The following is a 23,876-nucleotide window of genomic DNA, read 5'->3' on the forward strand; positions in this document are numbered from 1 at the left end:
ATGAAAAATAGAATATGTTGACAATTTTTTTTCTAAACATGTTCAATTACCGGTTACCGACGAAGATACTTGGAATTTTCATACAAATATACACAAAATGTACATAAATATCGATATTAGTTTTACCGTCTCACAATACACCGATGAAGATAGCAGTTCATAATCGCGGCCCAGATCTTGTCTTATTTATTTATTTAATAAACGCCCAGAGGGCTCTTAAAATATTTGGTTAAGAAGTAGATCAAGTATAGTAATTGACATAAAATATAAACAGAATTATTTCACTAATATGTTAATTATAAGAAAAAGGAAGATGAAAAGTAAAGATGAATAGAAATCATAAAGAGGAGAATTGAGGGAATGGCCATTCAATGGAAAGGATAGCTAATTTAACTGCAGCAGGAGTGGTGTGGAGCAAGTCCAAAAGCTCAGCATAATTATTGGTGTTCTGTGGGGAGGGGAGAATGGTGGGTAAAGTTTGTCCCATTGTACTCACATTGGAACATGTGTCAAAATCTGATGGTCCTTGTGGGTGTGGCACAAAAGTTTATCAGGGACAGTAACTTTGGGCAATCTATTATGGTGCATATCACCTTGGGCGTTAGAGTGAGGTCAGCAATGGTCCCTCTGGTGGAGAGCAATGGTAACCTCAACTCAGACATCAAAGTTCGGTAGCAAATTTCATATATGGGTTTACCCTTTTTAAACCGTATGTAGCGTAAAAACTTAAGCTGAACTATTTTTATGTTTGAAGAGTTGCAATTGTACAAAGGGTTTCAGATTGGCGATGCATATTCCAGTTGTGATCGGACCAGAGCGCAATACAGAGATTTTATAGAAACAATGCTACCAAAATTTGTCTTGAGGTAGTAATTGTTATGAATTTTTTTGTCCTAGTTTAATTTTCTATAGTTGCATTTTATTTGTAATTGTACCTGTATATATTATAAAGAAATATATTTACCATTGTGAAATGGAATAAATAAGTCCGTTAATAAATAAAAGTCTGCGGTCAATTCCCGTGTCATTGTGTATTAATTTTCGCAATATTCCAAACTCGCAGTTTGATCAACAGTCGAATTGTTGTATTGTCTCACTGTTGTCCTGCGCAGTGGAGGCTGTTCACAAAGTTGGGACAGGGCAGTATTGTCCTCGTGGGAACTCTGCTTGAGTGATTGAAATAACAGGCATCTTCTTCAACGGCTTTTACTGTGGTCCGTAAATTCTCACCTAACGGCCCGATCCATCCTCGCCATGCACTGCTGTATCTCCTCCTCCGTCTTGGCCTTCTCGGCCTCCTTGGTGCGCAGGTAGGTGTTGAGGCGGTCCAGCCCATCGATGAGGGCCTGCATCTTGTCCTGCGCGGCCTTGAGCACGAGCTCCGTGGCCTCCAGCTCGGCCTTGGCCCGTGCGAGGGCGGCTTTTTTGGGCTCCACCAACTTGTTTACGTGATAGAACTTGTACATGGCATGCACCCACTGGCACAGCGACTGGCACGCCTTCGACACCTGAACAAACCAAACATTTGTTATTTCACATAGAGACACACTGAAAAAACTGTTCTTTGAATTGCTCGGCATAGGACCTGAAGGAATACATTATAAACAGTGATTGCACCACATTTACTATGAAAGTTGCCATATTAAATTTTGATTTGCCGCCTGAACTCGGATCAAAATGTTACAATCTCAACGAGGTATTGTCTGCCAACATGAGTGCATGGGTATGCGTGTGACCACTTATAAGGTATTTAGGTGATCGCCATTGTAAAATTTTGGATCATTGCCTGCACAATAATTGCCTATTAAGTTATAAAAACCCATCGTGTCGTCGCACACGACTGTTCGAGATCAAGGTACCTTATTCAACCCAGCATATAGTTCAAACAATAAAGTGGAAAACCCCAGTATAAAGTGAGTGCTAGTATTAATTTTGAATTGGAGTTCAGCAGTGTTAATAAAGCAATTTGCACATTATACATCCGCAAACCAGTGACCTGTCATTTAAGTGCAAAGTTTTCATCCGGTAAATAGCACGATCGAACAGATTATTATTTTTTAAGCCAATCAACAGGCCCGTGGAACCTAACAGATTGGCATTAATGAGTATATATATAATGACACTTAATCTAAACAATCCTAAAATCTATTTAAATGGGCGGGCATGGCAAGTGTGTCATCGCGAGTCAGGAGTGACAACACCACTTACTTCTTGAGTGCTCGCTTTTGCTATAGAAACACATCGACAGTACCGTTTAATGAGATTTCGTTCACTGTTCTGAGGATCCTTGGCAGAGGGGAAAAGAATCCGATGTTGGTTTTATAATTTCCCACAGCAAAGACAGGATTGGTACGCAATTTACGGTGAGGTACATTAAGGTTAATCTGAACACCTCTACAGATAGATATTAATTTGTGCAAGAATATCAAACCAGCAAAAATCCTTTTAAATTTTAAACTGAAGATATGAAAGTACTATAATATTTATAATTATGTTAATAACTGGAAAATACTTTATAAAATAAATAATAAATTCTCATTTAGCTCATTGATGTACTGAAATACAACTAGCGAATAAAGGTTTGAATATGCGTCACCATTGTGGACATTGACAGGGCCTGCATTGAATATAGAATAGTGTTTTCGTAGTATTGTGTGAGTAGTTTATAAATTAATTGTATATTTTTGTGTGTGGATTATAAATTTACTCTAAACTGTTTATAATTTATTATCGATGTACATAATATATTTAATTAGTGCACTGGGAATGTCTCAACTCAAAACTGGACGAAAGTAGTGTAAAATTGAAACATAGCATGTTTATAGAGATAAATATTGTAAAATTAATAAATAAATATTAATCAAAAAAAGATATACACAGATATTAAGTATGCAAGCAAAATAATGAAATCTCTAACAAGGCATAAGTCCTAAGTACCTTTTTGATTTTCTCAGGCTCGTATCTAGGGTCCATGACATATTTCTTGAGATTCTTGATCATAGCTTCGGTGATAGATTCCTTGTCAAAGTTCATGAGACTATCAAGGAATGCTCCCGGGTCCGACAGCATCATGGAGCCGGGCTTCCAGTAGTCCATAACCTTCTCTCCTGGTTTCTCTCCGGCAATCTGAAGATCAATACGGTGATATGATATAATATAATAATTCAAAATATTTTACTAAAAGCATCATCGTAACTGAAAAATTCTACTAATTTTTGCGAGTCAAAATAATAGACAGTCCTCCAAACAAAACGGGCTGTGCTATTAGTTACTGTATTAAAAAATCTATTAGAAACATTTCTTATTTTTTCGTAACAAAATTACATGTACACATTCTTCTCAAACCAAATGCATCTTTGATGAATTTGTATATATTGATATGGTAAGGTTAGGTTATTTTATTGTTAGAGATTTCATTTCATCAGCAGTCCATTCAACAGCTTAAAGCAGCTAAATCACAATAAAATTTCAGTCATAATGTATAAAGATATTAAAATAGTTAATACTTTGATAGAATTCAAAATAAAGGTGTAAGTAAATTTAACTGAACGCATGTGAGTTTAGCTCAAAGGAAATGCTTTGATGAATTTGTATATTGATATGGTAAGGCTAGGTTATGGTTATGTTGTGTGGAAATGGAATCCCCGACAGGCTTGTACATTAAAAGTAAGCTTTAGTCAAGGAGATTACATTGAAAGACTTATAAATTACAATTGATATTAGGTTAAAAAGAATCCCCGAGGGTTGTCAACAGGCTTGTATATTTATAAGTAAGGTTAGGTCAAAGATAATACCTTGACCGGTTTGATGTCAAACACCATACAAAGAGATTCTATGACCATCACCACTCCAGCTGGGGGACTCTTCATGGCCTTCACCTCTACAATGTCATTCTTGTTCAGGGATTTGAGACTGTTTTCGGCCGCAATAAGAGCAGGTATCGCCTCGTCTGACAAAACATAATATTTTGTATTCATCAGTTTATAATGGTAAAACATAACATAACTTTTTAGAACCTATTTAATATTGAAAGACAATCTGTTCCGGATTCATGTGAAGGGTAATCCGAGGAGAGGCGTCAATGTTTTTTTTTTGGAATCAAATACTTTCTGCACCATAAAAAATAAAACAACTAATTAATTTTCAATCAAGTCTTCATTGATTATTCTTTCATTTTTATACAGTGATTTGATATTTTTTTTAAAGCAATAACCCGCTAAGCCTATTTTAGAGTCAGCAGATGGAAAAAGAGGATATGGAAGGATATTATGAAAAATACACCACAACACCCTGTCCAATTGAGAAAAGACCTTTCATGGATTAACTAACTAACTGCGCCACAGCTCCTGTCTATGTTTTAAGAAACTGAAAAAAAACAAATCTTAAACACTGGGATAGTATATATTTATGTATTAACGGCCATAGCCAATTTGCACAAATGCTCTAAAATAATTTTGACCATGATCCAATGAAATGTCCAACAAACGTCTTCTTCGTGAGGCGGGAATGTTGACAGTATTCGGACTGACGGCAAAATGCACTTCTATCTGGTAGTAAAAAGTGGAAATATTTCGATTGGCCGTCTCTCCTCTACGGCCATCTCTCCTGGAGTGGTATTCTGAACGGAATTGGGCGCGAAAAGATCGCCCGGTGTATTTAGTAAGTAAATACGCGCTAAAAAGGCGTTTTCTACGCACGATTTCGCGTTCAGAATACCACCGCAGGGGTATCTTAATAAAAAAATTCTCTACCCCCCTAGAGAGTGATTAATTTGAAGATTTTTATTTTTTTATTTGCTTCGTATAATGGCTACACTGATGAATAAACGTCAAATGGTGTATAAAACTGCTTCAAAAACTAATTCGATTTGGTCAATTCAACCTAATTAAGTGTTTTGGACAATGCTTAAGGTCGCAATAATGGTCTAAATGAAAATTTTCATATTTAGCTGCACGTGTTCGTATAATTTTAAGGTTTATCACCAGTGTGACCATTATACGAAGCAAATAAAAAAATACAAATCTTCAAATTTATCACTCTCTGGGTTTTTTTTGCGTGCGTTTACACTTCATATATGGCCACGCTGATGATTACACGTCAAATAAGTATGAACGCGTGAAATCAAACATGATGGTTTTAATTTAGAACATTATTGCGACCTCGAGCCAATTAAAACAATTAGGTTGAACTGACCAAACCGTTTGTTTTTTTACGTTTTTCAAAATCTTACATATAATTTTTTGACATTTATTCATCAGTGTGGCCATACATAAAGCAAAGTGTATTCGTATGCAAAAAATAAAAACTTCGCTGCCAACGTGCCAACCCTGCCGATTTTGGGAGCAGTTAACCGAATTCGATGGAAGTTCTACCGATTTTTCTCATTTAATAGAATTAAATTTTGAGGTTTCTTGAGGTTGAGGTCTGAGTTGGAAAATCATAAAGCACTATTTCATTTAGCTGGGCAAAGTGAACAAAAAATGAATTTATGGTGAAATGTATAAATATAATTACCATTCACCATTTTTGAAAAAGTTCAAAAGATTTGTTCTATAGGAACAATCCCTATACTAAATATATCCGATACGTGGAAATAACTATTGCCGATTTCATGAAGTGTTTTAGATTAATTCTAGACCAATGAGCGTCCAGACGAACCGGAATCGCCATTATATTTTGCTGTTTCCGCCCAGTTGCGTCTGCCAGTTGTCACTATAATAATTATTTAAGGTTCGAATCATTGCTAAAGTTTAGTGGAACTGGCGTTTGGCGTCGCTAATATCAGTCACAAATACTCAGATAAAGGTATCTTCTTGCGAATCTATTTCAGTGAATATATCCTTTGTCTATGCTGCGCAGCGTTGCCAGGTCTACCGATTTTTCGGTAGATCTACCGATTTTGGGAGCAATCTACCGATCTACCGAAATCGATTGAAATTCTACCGATTTTTATACATTTCCTTGTTTTTTTCACAGAACAAAATTTCAATGCAAATAAAACGAATTCATATTGTGATAATTTATTGCTTGTTTGCTCACTTCGATTGCCATCAGTTGCTTATTTAAAAAAAACTGCTTATCTATCGTATATAAGTATACAATAAATGATGAATGATATATTAATTATGGAATTGGCTAGTATTGTTGAATATAATATGGTAAAATAAATCATGTCATAGAATTTCATGACATTATTGAAAAATGTAAATATGTCTATTTTATGAAGTGAAATGTAGAGGGATCACTTTTCATATTGAAAATAATATAAATGGTTTTATCTTCAGTTAAATATCTATTTAAATTTAGTTGATCATTGTTTTAATAATTTGTGCACACTGCATGCAGTACTTCAGCAGTTAGCAGTTTTTATTAAGTTTTAAGTTGCACTGAAAGAACTTTAAAACGTTAATTATTTATTTGTTTGACAGTAAAAATACTATATATTTTGATAAAATTGTGTCATTCATTAAATAAAATAAAATTTTGAATTTTAATCTATGTATTATATGATTATTTTTTAAAAGAACCAACCCAAATATTCCTTTTCTTAAATGAATATTTGAGTATTGAAATGAAATGTTGTAATTTACATTTTTTTGTAAGAAAAAGAAGACATTATAAATCACTATATTATGGTTATTCACTTATTGCAGTCCTTTTGGTTTTCAATTGTTTATTTATCAAGCGTCTTCAACTATTTAAAGCAACGGCCTTAGGCAAAACGGCGCTTATATTTCGAACAACTGTCAAATTTATTTTTGCCCCCTCCTCCCCTCCTTCCCCCACTCTCGGATCTACCGATTTATTTTTCTGAATCTACCTTTTTTCGCTTTATCGGGTCTGGCAACGCTGATGCTGCGTACTTCTGTCAAACTGTCATGCGTAAAGCGTGATATAATCGTGTATCAATGTACTTTATTTCTTTAGGTTCGGCGATTTCTAAAATTCTAAACAGCGTGAATGTAATACGTGATACCTTCGGATGTCAGACTGGCGTCCACTGGTGTCTAAAGGCTCCTACCTGTCAATGTCAAGCGTGAAGCCGAGAAGTACGCGTTCGGCGTCCGTATATCGTGGATTATAAATAATAATATTACTGGACGATTAAACGAAGTTTATACGCACAAATCGCCGCCAAAAGTAAGTAACAATTCCATGTAAAGTAAAACAGTAATTATATTCGATTTGTAGCACCGCAACAGGCCGGGAAGTGGTGAATTACAGCCGGGCTTGAGGAAAAATCTCAATTAGTTATGCATTTGTTTGTTCAAAAGGACAATGACATATCGTAAGCTCCGGAAATGCCGAGACTTCGGTATTCTTCAAATTTTCCTCTCTGTTTAAAATATGTGTTAAGTAATTTAAAAAAATATTTTTACATGTGAGAATATACAAAGAAGACTTAATATACAGGCATAATTGACAAAATGTTTAGACAGTTTTCTACACTATGTATTCATGTTTGTATTTCATTTATGTATACCTGTATTATTTGTATTAAAAAACGCATAATAAAATAACAAAAGCAAAACATAAACTATACCTTTGTGGAACAGTTGATTCAATATTGGTTTGGGCGAATGAGAAAATCCATTTTACTTCTACCTGGCTCCACTATACATCTTTTTATAGCCTTTTTGAACATTTTCTCGTTACTGATTGTTTTAATGGACAGTGGAAGTAGGTTAAAGATTTTAATTGCACAATACTCAAAATCCCTTTGTCCGAAAGTGGTATTAGTATGTATTTGTTTAACCCTTATGCTGCTACGCAGTTTTTCAAGAATCTAATCAGAAATCTTATTATTAATACATTTTAAAAATATTTTATCGAATACGTTGTTTTCCAAACACACTACTGTTTTAAAAATTAATAGCAATTCCAAGAAAAATCTTCCATTTCATAAATATCTAATTCAAGCCCAGTGGAGTGAGCAAGATATACAACTCGTACCGCCCGCAACACATTCTCGTACAGCGGTTGTAAACCCTTTCTTAATCGAAAATATAAACAAACAAAAATGATCTCGCACAGCAATCTCAAGGCGCATTGTTTTAATAGTTATTATTGAAACGACAGTATTATGGTGGTTTTTTTGTTGATTGCGGGGCAAAGTGCCCTTATTATCAAACCTACCACTTCCATCAATGCATGCTAAACAAAATTTGCGTAAAATATATCTTGGAATTTGTTGCAACACATTTTTGCCAAGGGAACATGGAAGTCTAGGCATTTACAGGACTTATGATCTGTAATTGGCTGTTTTAAATGGCCACTTTACACACTGCGAAATATTCACCATTCATAATTATTTTTACATTACCTCAACTCTTGCATCTGTTGACTTTTGCAAACTAAAAGAGCTGAAACCTTTATTGAATTCGGCGAGTTTCATCTGGATAAATTATTTCACCTCCTAGGCAATGCCTAAAAATACTTTTAAAAAAAATTTTTTACGCAAGTTATTTCGATCAACAATATTTCGAGTATGTCCAAATGTTTGTATGGAGTTATTTAGATTGAAACTTCATAATAACGGGTAAATGTACTAAGAAGTGATGTTACTTCTTGGTAGATGTTATAATATAATTTTAATTTAAAAAATAATGTTTTCGTACAACTGTCTCACAAATCGATATCACTTCCAAGAAAAATATTCCGTTTCACTAATAGCTAGTTCACGCATAATGGATTGAGCGAGATAGACAACAGTTGCTGAAATTACAAACAGCTGTGATAAATTACATATTGTGTACATTTATATATATTTTTAATCTTTCTTTGTTACTCTAACTGACAAGTGAACTCTGCAAAGGGTCGTTTTTTATTGTGAATAAATATACAAAGTATATCATTCAAAATGATAACGGATATTAAAAGTGGTATAGAAATAATAATACCTCACCTAGAAACTTGGAAGCTTAGCAGCTCAACCTATTCCGAAAGTGAATTAGACAATAACGATCAACTTCTAAGTGATAGTGATGATAGTTTATATGACTCTTATGAAGAGTTCAAAATCGAAGAAGCATTTCTGAAATATTTTTGGATCAAGATCGAGCTGATGTACTTTATTTACCACAATTACGTTTTGTTTGTAGAATAGTTTCTAGAATAGAGTTTGTATAGTAATAATTACGTTTTGTTTGTAGAGTAATAATTACTACCTAATGAAAAGCTAAAACATTTTAATTTCACATTACTATAGGTACCCATTATAATAAATCAACAAATGATTTTTTAATATTCAAACGTCCTAATTGACAATCATTTAGGTTCCATAGTGAATTATTTTCATATTTTATGGCTCTTCACTTATTTGTTTATATTCTTAATTACGGGGTTTTCCGGTGATATAGGGACCTTACTAGATAAGAGTTATTATATTAAAGGTAAAGTATTCAATTAGTTATTCATTACGGAAATACATCAATATTTTTGTAATCACTGGATCGGGTATAATATCAGGGAAGACACAGAATATAATTATTTTTCTCAAATATCATATAAGTGAATTAAAATTCTAAATATTAAAATGATTTATTTTTTATTTCACTGTTTTTGCAATGTAAAAAATTCCCCGATTCCAGTCCCGGCTAGCTAGAAGTTTCCTGTGTTTAGTCGTTTCTCTTTTTTTAAAAGCACTGCAAATTTAAACATCATAAATAAATGTATAATGAGGAAATTTAGTTGTTTAAAAAAATAAAAAGCTTTTTTTTCAATTTTTATGTATCGTATTATCGGCGCTACGATTTTTTTAAATTTTGTATTTCCGAAATTAATCCGCGTGTGACGTCGCAAGTTGTCTTCCGCTTCTTCTTGATTTGTTCTGTTGATTGCTCCATTGACGATTAGCAAACCGGAAATCTTCCACAACCCTCTTATCATTGGTTGATTCATATAAACAAGTGACGTCGTTCAAAGTAGTTCGTTTTTATTAAAATATTTTATATTATTTTTTATTAATTTTCAAGAAACTTTGCTGTACAATTTAATGCTCGAATTTTCACCGCGCGTAAGAAAACATTTTTTGCATTAAATTTTCCGTAGGGCTGAAATAGATACGAAACTGAATAATAACCCGTCGAATAAGTCATTTTTATGTTTTGAAAATGTTTTATACCACTGACGGTTAAGTGCAACAAGCAGTTCCCGAATTCATTTACCCTTTTGGGGATTATGACGTCAGCATCAGTCTAGTTAGAACTTTATGATAGGGATTAACAACAACGATATATCGTTGTTTAGCAGTCTAAGGGTTAAGTTGTCTTTGTGTTGATGATCTAGTGATTATATTTGTATGTGTTGTATTGTTGGGGTTATGTCTTTCATTTGAGTGAGAATAGTTTTTTGAATCTGTAAGCAAGTAATGTTTTGGCGCATAATTGCTTTGGTGTCATGATGTCATTTTATTATTTTTCATTAATTCGGAATTGTGATTTTATTTTTTATGATTTCCAGAATTTTCCAGAACCTTCGGATTAATCAGACACATTTTGCGTCTGTTCTTAAAAGTAAATTATGGAAATGGCTTCCGTGAATATTAAGGCTGAACTGAAGACTGGCAATGAAGAAGGAGATATTCTTCGTACCGGGAAAGTGGCGCCACGTCCCCCACACAACAGCGGCGAGGAGCCGGGTGTTGCTGCCGTGAAGGCTGAACCGGGGACTGGCGATGTAGGCGGAGATATTTTCCATGCTGGGGAAGGGACGCTATGCCCCTGCAGAAGTGAGGAACCAAGTATCGCCGCCGTGAAGGCTGAACCGGAGACTGGCGTTGCAGACAGAGATATTCTCCATATCGGGGAAGCGGCGCCACGTCCCTCACACAACAGCGGCGAGGAGCCGGGTGTTGTTACCGCGAAGGCTGAACCGGGGACCAGTGATATAATTATCTTCACGGAGATAGATATTGAATATCCTGACATTAAACGAGAATGTTTGGATTCCTCTCGTAACAGTGAAATTGCCTCGAGTGAGTAATACGTTTTTACACATTCTCTTTTATTATTAATATTAATACACCAGCAGCTATTAAGCTGATGCGTGTATATCAAGTGTACATGCTTATTAAACATTATAAATTGCTGTGCGCATCTAGTTAACATTAACAATCGCTTTCTCGGGAAGGCCATTCCATTTCTCCACAACGCGGTTTGTCGGGAAGTTCTTCCTGGGGTTTGACGAGAAGAAGGTAGTGTTGAGTTTCAATGGATGACCTTTGAGATGGCGGTTTTCATTCATAGTGAACATTGATTTCAACAATGTTAGAGTATCATCGGCGGCCTCCGTGGTGTAGTGGTCAAGACGCTTGACTCACGCACGGAAGGTTCCGGGTTCGATTCCCGGTGAGAACACAAAAATTAAAAATGTGATTTTTCTCAAGCCTGGTTGTTCTGTGATGTATTTCACCACTGTAATTGGGCCTCCTGGCCTGTTGTGGTGCAAAAAAAAAATGAAATGAAAAATGAAATGAAATCACTCGTGTTTTATTTATATAATAAATTACAATGAACTTTCATCAAGAATTTTCACTTACAAACTTAAATGTTAGAGTATGTCCAAATGCTTGCAGACCGGCGGGATTTCCTCCCTAGGGAGTTATTCATATTTAAATTTATTTCAACAGAGAGAGAAAACATTTTTGAGAAGGGAATACGGAAGTCTAGGCATTTACAGGGCTTATGACCTGTCATTGGCTGGTTTAAGTGGCCACTTTACACACTGTAACATTCACCATTCTGCCTATGTTTGAACATCCGCATTTCCTCAACTCTACCATCTGTTGACTTTTGTCAAGTAAAAGAGTTGAAACCTCCGTCACGTGGGTGAGATTCTCTTTTCTTTTCTTTTCTCTCGGACAGCTCTTTTACTTCATAAAAGTCAACAGATGGAAGAGTTGAGGAAATGTGGATGTTCAAACATAGGCAGAACGGTGAATGTTACACAGTGTTTAAAGTGGCCACTTAAACCAGCCAATGACAGGTCATAAGCCCTGTAAATGCCTAGACTTCCATACTCCATTCTCAAAAATGTTTTCCCTCTCTGTTGAAATAAATTTAAATGTGAATAACTCCCTAGGGGGGAAATCCAGCCACTCGCAAGCATTTGGACATACTCAAACATTGTTGAAAAAATAAACACATAAATCAGTGAAACTTAGAGCAGGGGGTTTTTTATTCCACTTATCTATCTAAGGCAGGGGTGCTCAAACTTGAACTGCTGGCGATCTACCTCAATATTTTTAGACTACTTACGATCGACTTGAGAGGCTGCAAGTATGTGTGATGCAGGGTTGTCGTACATACACGATACACCCTACCTACCTAGGTAGGGTGTACCGTAGCATATATAGATATTAGCTTTCCGCACAATTTACATTATCTTAGTCAAGGTTTGGGTTAGGTTTACTTAAGTTCTTCTCTACAATATCAATGAAAAAACTCCTAGTTATTCAAAATTGCGAGTTTATTCGTTGTTACAAAACAAAAGAGTTACATATGGTGTTAAACTCAACTAAGGAGTGACTTTGGATGTTGAAGCGTGGCACTGCATGTCCTCAGCATACTTTTCATAAGATGGTGCGTAACCACTGAGTGCCAATCGCAAGCATGATGACATATGATCGTCAGTTAGTCGATTGCGATATTTTGACTTAATTATCTTCATTTCAGAAAATGCAGACTCGCACAAGTAAGTTGACCCAAACATTGCCGTCAGTTGAAGGGCGATTTGCCTTAGATTCGGATATTTATCTTCAGATTTAAAACACCAGAAATTTGTATCAGATGCTGTAGCTTTGAGATGTATATTTTATTTTATTTTATTTTATTTTATTTAGAAAACATACAGTCATACAAAATCAGTATTAAAAACAACAATTTTTTAACATAAAAAGACCAATTAAGTTTTCATAAATTAAAAAGATATAAACATTAAATGTGACAAAAAATAAAAAATAAATAAGAATTTTAAGTGAATATCTGATATAATCTGCACCAACTCATTTTCAACAGAACATGAGTTCATATTAAACTGACTTGCTACTTCAGTAGCTAATTCCTCAATGTTTTTACATGAAAAAGGATAACTCATAAATGATGCTATATTTGCCAATTTACTGCAATCATAAAAACGCATTTCGAATTGTCCCAAAATATTTGATAATTCAGCCTCATACGTATCATAATTCAACTGAGGAATCCTTGCTTTTAAAGACGGAAAATGTTTCAGATCATTTCTTTTCAGTTGATCTATCATAAGTTGCAATTTACTTTTGAATGCGTTTACTGCGCTAATCATCTCAATAATAGTTTTTCCTTTGCCTTGAAGCTCCAAGTTAATGGTGCTTAAGTGCATTGTGATGTCAGTCAAAAATGCCAAATCAGTCTGCCATTTTTCGTTTTTCAACATCTCAGTGTCATCACCTCTTTCGTCTAGAAAAGCTGTTATTTCGGGCAATAATTCTTGAAACATTTCTAGGAATTTTCCGCGACTCAACCACCTGACGTCCGTGTGAAGAACTAAATCAGTGTGTTCAGCTGACTCCCTATCTTCCAACTGCAACTTAAAAAGCCGCCGTTGCAAGCTACGTGCACGGATGGAATTCACAATTTTTGTTGCAATGCCCATAATTTCCTCCGTGTTTAAAACTTTTGAACACAAAACTTGTTGATGTATAATGCAATGGAATGAAAAAAATGAAGGGAATTCTTCATAAGCTCGAGACAATGCCACAAAACCGTTCTTCTTTCCAGTCATTGCTGGTGCTCCATCGGTTGTAATGCACACTAATTTATATATTGGTAGCTTGTAGTTTTTTACAAAATTGATGAAAACGTCATATATATCTCCGCCACGGGTCTTCCCCTTCAGAGGAATGATTGTCAAAAATTCTTCCTTAGCCAACATGTCATTGAATACCATCCGAATAAAAATACACAGCTGGGCAGTGTCTGTCATATCGGTGGATTCGTCGAACTGTAAAGAAAAGTATGTACATTCCATGATATCATATTTTAGTTTATCTGCGATGTCCTGACTCATGACTTCAATACGCCTTGTGACAGTCGGACGAGATAACTGAAGTTCTCTAATAGCAGACATGATTTCTGTTTTATTTTTAAAATCTCCAAATAAAGTCTCACCTGCTTCAATAAATGCTTCCTTCACAACCGATCCATCTTCGAATGGTTTCTTGTGTTTCGCCAATATATGAGATATTTTAAATGACGCGATCGTAGCAGCTTTTGATTGTTTGGCTGGTCTTGTGAACATGGTTTGTTCTTTTTTCAAACAAGATATCAAATTAATTACTTTTCGTTTTCTTAATTCACTCTGTGGCGGAAAATCCTTTTCATAGTTTTTATGAACCGTTTTATGATGCCTCTCTAAGTTACCACGCTTAGGTATTGCAACTGACGCACGACAAATAACACAAATGCACTTATCCTTCACCATACAAAAGAAAAATTCTTCCTCCCAATCGTTATTAAAATGATACGTTTTAGATTTATTCATTGCACTCATTTCGCACTATTTAATAATAAACTTTGTATCGACGTAGTATCGCCTTCAAGTTACAATTCAGAATGACTACAATTCCTGCAGGCGCAACATTTATATCGGCGTGAACGAAAGTCTCGAATGTTCCCGTCAAACGCGCCGCCCGAAATGGTCTAGTACAGTCTAGTCTAGAAACAACGCGGCTTTTCTTTGACAAGTACCGCGCGTTCCTTTGATAAAGCCGCCTTTTGCCGTAAGCAGTGTTATTACGTAATAAATTTTTGTAGTTTAGTTACCTACTTATTAAAAAAAAATTTCTTCTCAAGATCTACTCAAAAAGCACTCGCGATCGACTGGTCGATCGCGATCGACCGTTTGAGCACCCCTGATCTAAGGAGTTAGCATATGGATGGATAGTCATCTAAAGTACAGATATGAAAACATGATCAATGAGGGAAAGGACGTTGAGCAGAATTTATTTCTTAAAATTTAGCACTTAAGTGGAAGTTACAATAATTAAGCCCTAAATCACCCGTCGATGGGAGGAGTGCTCTCCCGAAACTGTAGTAGTGTTCTTGTAAAAGAATAAAAATTGTTGAGCACTAATAACAAAGCTTTATTTTCATAATAATTTATTATAACCAAGTTTATATTTTTTTAATAATTCTTCTCCAAACAAACAAACCATCACGCCATTTCCCCGTAGGGCATAGCATACAGACCTCGCTTCCTCTACATTCACACATCTTCTCATGCACGCACGCTGATTATTCCTACTTTTGACGTGTCCATGTACTTGAAGAAGTATTTGATGGACTTGCTCGTGCCACGTCTTTCTCGGCCTTCCTCGTTCTCTGCATCCATCGACATTCGTAATTCCTTTCTAATTTTTCAAAGAGCGCATTAAGTTTTTAGCCCTTTGTTTCGTTGGTTTCACATTAGATTTCCTTGACATTATTCCTGTTTCTGTTTCAGGTTTACAAGCTTGTCGGGAACATTTCGCCTGTCCGGAGTGTCGGTATAAATGCCTCGAGGAGAGCGGACTGATATCGCACATGTCGACTCATGCCGGTGAGAAAACTTTCTCATGCTTAGAGTGCCGATTTAAATGTTTATATAGAAGTCACTTAAAATCGCACATGCTAACTCACACTGGCGAAAAACCGTTTTCATGCTCAGAGTGCCAATTGAAATTTTCACAAAAAAGTAATTTGAAAAAACACAAGTTAACCCACACTGGCGAGAAACCGTTTTCATGTTCGGAATGCCAATTCAAATTTTCACAAAAAACTCATTTGAAAAGACACATGTTGACTCATACCGGTGAGAAACCATTTTCATGTTCCGAGTGCCAATTGAAATTTTCACATAAGTGTAATTTGAAAATGCACGCGGTGACTCATACCAGTGAGAAACCGTTTTCATGTTCGGAGTGCCAGTTGAAATTTTTTCAAAAATGTCAATTGAAAAAACACATGCTAACTCACACTGGTGAGAAACCGTTTTCGTGCTCAGAGTGCCAGTTGAAATTTTCTCAAAAATGTCATTTAAAAATACACATGTTGACTCATACCGGTGAGAAACCATTTTCATGTTCGGAGTGCCAATCAAAGTTTTCACTCAAGTGTAATTTGAAAATACACATGATGACTCATTCCGGTGAGAAACCATTCTCGTGCTCAGAGTGCCGATTGAAATTTTCGCGGAGTGATAAATTTAAATCTCACATGTTAACTCACGCTGGTGAGAAACCACTATCACGCTCAGACTGTGGAAACACATTTTCCAAAAGAGTTGATTTAATTCGCCATTCATCGCATCGGTGAGAGGGTTCTTTCTGTAAAATTATCTTTGTAACTGTGACGAACTCGTAGAATAGTGAAACTGGCATGGTACATTATATTATTTTCCAAGCCTAATGGTTTTTTATTTAAGTTCTTCGACAGTTAAAATACTCACAAACATACTATGGGCTTTTAGGCTGTGCCCGTTTTAAGCCATTATTATAAGCACGGGGAAAATAAATCAACAAAATTAAAAGTAATAATTACATATTATTCGGTAGTAGAAGCCTCTTCACATTTTGAGCAAAATTATTATTTTTTTATTTTTATTTAATCCAATATAAAATACAAATACATAGTTAACTACATACAGTAGCGTGCCTAGGGTTTACGAGTAAGGCAAGCCCATATATATATTTTTAATTCACATGTGGTGTAATTCCCTGACGGCCTCATAGTATAGTGGTCAGCGCATTTGCCTACCATGCAAAAGGTCTCGGGTTCGATTCCCGACATGGTTGATTTGAAATATTTATTTAAAAAGGTGTTTTTACACTAGAATGTGTCATAGTCCCTGGACTGGTACTTTAAGCGTAATACTGATCATCTTACCTTCATGTAGCAAAAAATATTAAGATATACTGCGATTGCAGTGCTCTATGCACCATTAGGTGCGGAAAAGGAATGATGATGAATTCACTTGTGTGAAAACATGATGTATGCTTTCTTCACTACAGTTGTACAGTCTACAAAGCATCCAAAAGGTATATTATGACGAATAACAATATTTTATGAAAATATGCATAGGATAATCTTTCTGAGTTCGTTTAAATAAACGAAATAAAAAAAACACAATATTATTTTATATAAAGTAATTCCTCAGATATCAACCATTACCAATAAGTAACATTAATAAAATATAGCATGCGTAGAGTTGAATAATAGTCATCGGAACCCATAGATAGATAAATATAAATTATAATTGATATAGAATATTGGAAAAGGAAAAGGATAGTAGATAGGCAAATAGAAAAGAAACGTCGGCCATCTCCGAATTCTTTTTATATATGACGTTTGCACAAAATGAAGTAAATTATCATAAATCTTAACCAGTACGGGTCTTTAATCAATGAAGATAAAAATAACCGTTTAAAATAATCAAATTCCGTAAAAAAGAGCATAATTAACAATCGTAAAGTTTGTTCGATACGAAATACAAGAGACGCTCTCTGCCAACTTTACCTTAAAGAAGCTGGCTTCAGATTCCCATATAAAACTCAACATATACAGACAAACATTTTATGAGTTTACTGTTTGTTTACATGCGAATTGCACCGTGAAATAAGCCCCATAAGAACCCCACGTGCGTGAGCAAGATAAGAAGACATAGTGTCGTTCGCGAACACGGATTTCATACGGTTCGGATCTCGGGACGCGTACAGTACCAACGTCGAACAGATCTCTGATTCTCATTTGGCGCGAAATTTAAACAACGAAATGAATTATTTTGAAGCGTTTGGTCCAGATTTGGTAATTTTGAAATAAAATTAATAGGCAAGCCCGGCTTATGGGCTTCTATGGAAATACCGCCACTGACTACATATATTATTTTTTTATGGATATAGCCACTCCACTGGCCCACAGGCGCGTTCAATTATTTGTGTTTATTAAAATTATCAGAATTGACACGTATTAACGAGCCACTTAATCAGCACACAATTTCTTTTGAATGGTGGCGCTGTCGTTCACCGTGAATAATACTTTATGATAATATTTCATAATCAGCAGTGTATGACAGGGTTACGAATGATGAAATCAGGCGAGAGTGTAAATCTGAGTCAAGTATAATTGATAAGATTAAGAATGGGTCTCTGAGATGGTTCGGTGACGTAGAACGAATGGACGACGAAAGAATGGTAAAACAAGTATATACATGGCGAAAATGAACGGTAACGTGAGACGAGGACGACCGAGGAAAACGCGGCATGATCAGACAAACCAAAATCTTAAGTCTGGTCATGTCAAAAGCAGACAGAACCGAAGGGAATGTATGACAAGATGTATGTATGAATGTGGAAGAAGCTAGGAATGTATGCCAGGATAGACGTGTGTGGCGGTCCATTCTCTCTGCCTACCCCTACGGGGAAATGGCGTGATGGTAGTAGTAGTAGTAGTAGTAGCAGTTCATAAACACATATGCCCCGAATAATGAATACCATATTTTAAAAAGGGTTATATATTTTACATGATAACCCATTGACGAAGTAATATAAAAATGCTAAGTTTACCAAGCGGCTCAATTTAATATATGTCTCCCATAAATAATGTAAGTAAATGATGATTTCGTTTCAGGTATTAATCCTAATACAACGTTGACTGAAGATTCCGCCGAACTAGACTCTTTCAAACATTTTTTAAATAGGGAAATCGTGACACAAATAGTAAACGAATCAAATAAATTTTATCAGTACAAAATGAGCACCGCCAAGTTTACGGACAAGGCGAGAATTATTCATAAATTGGTCGACAACAGTTTCGGAAATGTATGTTTTCATGGCTTTAACTTTTGCAACGACGAGGACTGCGCATTTGACGATAGAGGAGTACACATTATACTTCACGCTCCGTTTTTCGGAATGACGATGCCCAGAGACGGGTACCGACTATTGTTGCAAATGCTCCTCTTTAGCGATGATAATCTACAGACACCCGACTGATGGACATCATACAATTAGATTACTTCTTGACCACACTACAACCATTTTTAAAGCGACTCGTCGTTATTCAAACAATACATCCCTTTGAAACGTCACCTGATCTTTAAAAACAAGACAATTAATATTTTCAAAATCCTAATACGAGTAGAATGTCAATGAAGATGGTTTTATTTTATTGTAAATTTGTTTATGTTTAAATCTACTTGAGCTTTATAAACTTACAACATACATAATGTGCCTATCAATCCAATGTGTGTATCATAATATTTACGTAAGATTTATAAACTTAATATGTGTTTTATATTTAATTAATTTTTAAGTATGTTATACAAATTGGCTACGGCCATTATTAAATATATACTATCAAAAAGGTAATAATGTCAATAAAAATGTTATGTTCTGTACATTAAATGCTTGTATTAATTTTGTTTATTCATTTACTCATATTTATTTCCTTTACTAGACCCTTTAGTAATCAGAGATTTGGCGTAAGTTTTTTTGCAGAGTACCATAAATAATCACCCCGGAAGTTTGCGATACTCGGAGTATATACATCTTAGAGTCCGTACTATTCCAAAGTTTGTAAGAATTTTTGAAAAGGGGGCGTGGTCGTTTGTTTAGTGAAGACGTTTTTCGTTTCCAGATGTTTATAAAACAGGGTTGTCACAAATGCACGACTTAAGGCGATTTTTTACAGAGATTGGTAGGGAGTAGAAAGTACAATAAAAACGTTTATTTTGATTTAGTAAACAAGTTTACTAAAAACATTTTTGATACATAAAAGTAAGCAATAATAAACATTATAATCGACATTGTTGGGTACATAAATTGATTTTTAAAACAAATATGCAATTACATACAGGGCGTCCCAAACTTATGGGACATGAAGGGGAAGTACCTTAAATATCGTAGATAGTGTATTTTGCTGAAAGAAGACTTTATGTTACTTTTAAAAGTTAGTAATTCTGCATTCATAGATTTTCTAAAAATTACTTGCTTCGTCTGGGAATCGAACCGACTTAAATGTCAAAAAAAAATCACCCTACTTTTATGATGCCAATCGAAAGAATAGCTAAAAAATAATAACTTTGCTTAAGTAACATAGTATTTTAAAAGGAAGGAACAACGTAAAATGATTGAGTCAAATTTCAAGAAAGTTATTTATTGCCGACGACGAAGTTCGAAAAGTAGCGATATTATCATTCCATAGATAGCATTGATTATTCGTAAATAAGTACCCACTTCATAAATTTTGTTCTTAAATTTGAAAATGGAACAGTGTGTGCGAGCGTTTGTTTTTTGGAACAATACTGGCCGCGTACGTAAAAAATGAGCATCCTAAAATTCTAAAATCGACTACAAAACAAAAAATGAGGACCGTACCCACAGATTTTTTTGTCTCCCTTTCTCTCATTTAGAACCTATTATAAAAAATGAGTCCGCTATAACCGGCAACATGCATTGGATTGGTAAAATGTTTTGTTATCCCTCTATATTTGTATATACTCTAAGGCGACACTACCCTGTAAAACTTTACATTACTAATATCTTAAAAGTAAATAAAATAAAGCAAATTATTTACTAAAACAAAATTAAAAACTCAGAACTATTTTTTTTTAAATACATCTAAATATTTCTGCATCACGTATTAGTAATAATTTGATATTGACTTACAAGCCGATCCCATCAATAATATCACCGTACAATGATAGACCTATTGTTGACCGTGTTTTACAATAATATTTTTTGATCTTCCTGAAATAGCAAACACTTTGGACAGAGCGGAAGTTAGAAAAGCATGCGCGCTTTTGTCCAACATCCAGTGTCGTTTGTCCAATATCCAACTTTCATTCATTCATTGTTCGATGTGCACAACAATCCTCCGAGCATCTCTGTCGGCTGCCAGCTCTTGCGCACCGTCCCAAGTCAGATTTGCGTCCCGTAGTTCTGACACAAACTGCCGACCAACAGTCAGCAGTGGACGTCCAGGACCTCGAGAACCTGGTGCCTCGTAAGTAAGCAAGCGTGGTTAAAGCTCTCAGGAGGCATCGGCAGCATATGGCCAAGCCGACCGTATCGCCTCCGCTCGATCACAGCCGTCACCGAAGTTTGCTGTGTGCGTTCTCTTATTACTTCATTCCTCACAAAGTCAAACCACCGCACACCCGAGATTCTTCTGAGACACCTATTCTCAAAACCTAGAATTTAGCTGTTCTGGGCCCTAGAGAGGTGCCACGATTCGAATCCGTAGAGGAGAATAGGCGGCATTTGGTCTTAACTGAGTAAATATCCGAACTCCAGACAGCCTTCATACTGTTGAATGTGGCGCCTGCTATTCCTAGCCGCACTCCCAGTTCTTTTTGAAAGCTGCCATTTTCTGTAACATATACTCCCAGGTATTTGAAACTCTCGACCATTTCGATGACTCGGTTTGAGTCAGGGATATCCAACTTTAATCGACAAGAATTCATCTTATTGACCAGCATTTATATAAAAACCGCGTTTTCGGTATAATTTAGAACAAATTCCAGTTGAAAAACAATAGTTTCTATCAATTTTGATCATTTAGATGAAAAATATTGAGCCAATTTCATTATTTATGCCTATTTTGTAAAGAAACCTTTAAAGCGCTATTTCTTCGGATTTACGTTTCGGTCTGTAGGATAAAAACAAACTGAAGTGAGGTTATGTCTGTTGTGATGTTATTTAGGTCACGCATGTGTAACTACGATCAGCTTTTATTATGTCGAGATTATTTATATTTGAAGCATATTAACTTTGTGGTAAAAAAAATGACTTGAATACATCATTTTTATATGAGCACCAATCAGTGTACTTAAGTTTAAATTTATTTCAACAGAGAGGGAAAACGTTTTTGAGAAGCAAATATGGAAGTCTAGGCATTTACAGGGCTTATGACCATTGGCTGGTTTAAGTGGCCACTTTACACACTGTGTAACATTCACCATTCTGACCTGGTAAACGAAGAAGTATAAAAATTGGAAAATTGTTTTCAGGCGTTGCCAAGTAGGTGATTTGGTTCAGCCGGATGAATCTCACCCAGGTGATAAAGGTTTCAGATCTTTTACTTCGCAAAAGTCAACAGATGGAAGAGTTGAGGAAATGTGGATGTTCAAACATGGGCAGAATGGTGAATGTTACACAGTGTGTAAAGTGGCCACTTAAACCAGCCAATGACAGGTCATAAGCCCTGTAAATGCCTAGACTTTCATATTGCCTTCACGAAAACGTTTTCCCTCTGTTGAAATAAATTTAAATATGAATAACTCCCTAGGAAGGAAATCCAGCCAGTCTGCAAGCATTTGGACATACTCAAACATTGTTACTTAAGTTTAGCCTAAATTTCTTAAGGCGTAATCTGCCGGTTGAAAAGTAATTATATTTTCATATAAATTCATATTTATGGCGAACTTTTAATAATTTTAATGTAATAAATAAATCATTTAACATAGATTTATTTGCAAATAATCTTAATGACGTACGGCGTTTGCTTTCGAAATAATTTGTAGTATTTTTTTCTTTTCTTTTGAATTTACATTTAGTTACTATTTATTTTATGTTCGAGAATCTTTTTTAACTTACTGTGATGCTACTTGTGAAAACCTGTAATTGGCTTGTTTGTTATTTGTTTTGTTATATAAATATAAGATAATTATAGCTGTTGGTTATACAAATAAATAAAATAAAAATTTTCAATTGTATAAAACTTATAAGGATATTTTTTATAAAACATACCTTGAGAAAGGATTGTTTTTATCTAATTTTTATTTACTTTATTTAAGGGCAATTTTTTTTAAACAGAGGCATTTTAAAATGCCAAAATCGTATGATTTTATTACTTTTATTAGACTACAACCCCAACATGAATTAAGTGATGTCAACAAAATGCAATATTTTCTAATAAATCACATTTTAAAGTGATGTTAACGATTCCAGAAATCTTTTTTTTAAATTCCGTCTTAACCGTGTGGCAATTAGGCTACGTTTATTAATAAATAAATGCTAAGTAATAAGCAAAGAGATGCTACAGTCCTTAAAATATAGCTTGATTAGAATTACAATTGTCAAACTAATTTCATTAGTGATGGGAAATTACTGATCACCGATCAAATCGATTTTATCAGTTATTTCATGCAATCATGAAACTCTGTTTCCGAAAATTGATATAAAAAAATGCAAAAACAAGCCTATTATAGTGTGTTGAACACAATTATTCACCAAAAATAAGACATTTATACTTTTTCATGAACAATATCAAATGAATTATTTTTTTATTTGTTTAATTTACATTGATCAATTTGTCCCATCTCTAACTTTTTACAAAATGATGTAACCTTGTAAGAACGTCGTTAATAATAAGGTTGATTAGAGTTTTTTTTAGTTTTAAAGCTGATTTTATATAATTATGTTGATTTATGTGTCAAGCATTGTATTAAAAAAATTCATTAACCCGCCAGATACGAATGATTTTTCGTGTGTCAATATAGATTACTCCTTTGATGTTACTACAATGCTATGTCGTCACTTTTTCTGTCATTCTAATCAAGCTATATTTTAAGGACGATAGATTTGGACTAACCGAGGTCTCTCTGGGCATCGGCAGCCAATAGTTCTGTTTCGTTCTTTATCCTTTCCGCGGATTCCTGTTCTCTCTCCACTTGTCCCCTGGCCTCTTCTGCAATAGCCTAAAAGACGTACGAATAAACACCTAATTAAAACACTATGTATAACTGTGCTGGAAAATGTAAACCGAGTGTGGTAGAGAGACTACAACCCGATTAAATCGAACGACAAAAAAATGTTTAACACCTTGAGAAAGAAACGAACAGCTGTTTGTGAACATGCTCCA

General features: G+C 35.0%; 2 protein-coding genes and 1 long non-coding RNA gene across 5 annotated transcripts in view; 2 read left to right on the forward strand and 1 right to left on the reverse strand.

The window, feature by feature from the left end:
* The window catches only part of LOC148277275 (dynein axonemal heavy chain 1-like), a 120,090-nt gene that overhangs the window by 39,118 nt on the left and 57,096 nt on the right, over window positions 1-23,876 (reverse strand). The window contains exons 53-56 of the mRNA XM_088233104.1: window positions 23,607-23,712; window positions 3,795-3,949; window positions 2,938-3,126; window positions 1,231-1,508 (exon numbers count right to left, since the gene is read on the reverse strand). Coding sequence (XP_088089230.1) covers window positions 1,231-1,508; window positions 2,938-3,126; window positions 3,795-3,949; window positions 23,607-23,712 — 728 coding nt within the window. The remainder of the gene's footprint in view (window positions 1-1,230; window positions 1,509-2,937; window positions 3,127-3,794; window positions 3,950-23,606; window positions 23,713-23,876) is intronic.
* Window positions 6,602-19,429, forward strand: LOC148277276 (uncharacterized). Of its 3 annotated transcripts, XM_088233116.1 has the most exons (4): window positions 6,815-7,140; window positions 10,462-10,975; window positions 15,481-15,576; window positions 18,642-19,429. In XM_088233116.1, the coding sequence occupies exons 2-4, from the start codon at window positions 10,522-10,524 to the stop codon at window positions 19,004-19,006; spliced, it is 915 nt and encodes a 304-aa protein (XP_088089242.1). In that variant the 5' UTR covers window positions 6,815-7,140; window positions 10,462-10,521; the 3' UTR covers window positions 19,007-19,429. The 3 variants fall into 3 exon arrangements, with proteins under 3 accessions (XP_088089240.1, XP_088089239.1, XP_088089242.1); XM_088233114.1 differs by lacking the exon at window positions 18,642-19,429 and having other exon boundaries at window positions 6,602-7,749; window positions 10,258-10,975; window positions 15,481-16,421; XM_088233113.1 differs by lacking the exon at window positions 18,642-19,429 and having other exon boundaries at window positions 6,602-7,140; window positions 15,481-16,421.
* LOC148277277 (uncharacterized) lies at window positions 12,200-14,472 on the forward strand. The gene is made up of 2 exons (XR_015823539.1): window positions 12,200-12,806; window positions 12,977-14,472. It is a non-coding gene; the product is annotated as an uncharacterized LOC148277277 (long non-coding RNA).

Source organism: Micrasema longulum, unplaced genomic scaffold (assembly GCF_059751315.1).
Source record: "Micrasema longulum isolate JH-2025_06_02 unplaced genomic scaffold, ASM5975131v1 h1tg001057l, whole genome shotgun sequence".
NCBI classification, from domain to species: Eukaryota; Metazoa; Arthropoda; class Insecta; order Trichoptera; family Brachycentridae; genus Micrasema; species Micrasema longulum.

Bases quoted from the DNA above. Each gene is read 5' to 3' on its own strand.
- LOC148277276 (XM_088233114.1), top strand. From the start codon at position 10,522: ATGGAAATGGCTTCCGTGAATATTAAGGCTGAACTGAAGACTGGCAAT. The intron at 10,976-15,480 runs GTGAGTAATACG...TTTCTGTTTCAG, and splicing joins TAACAGTGAAATTGCCTCGA to GTTTACAAGCTTGTCGGGAA.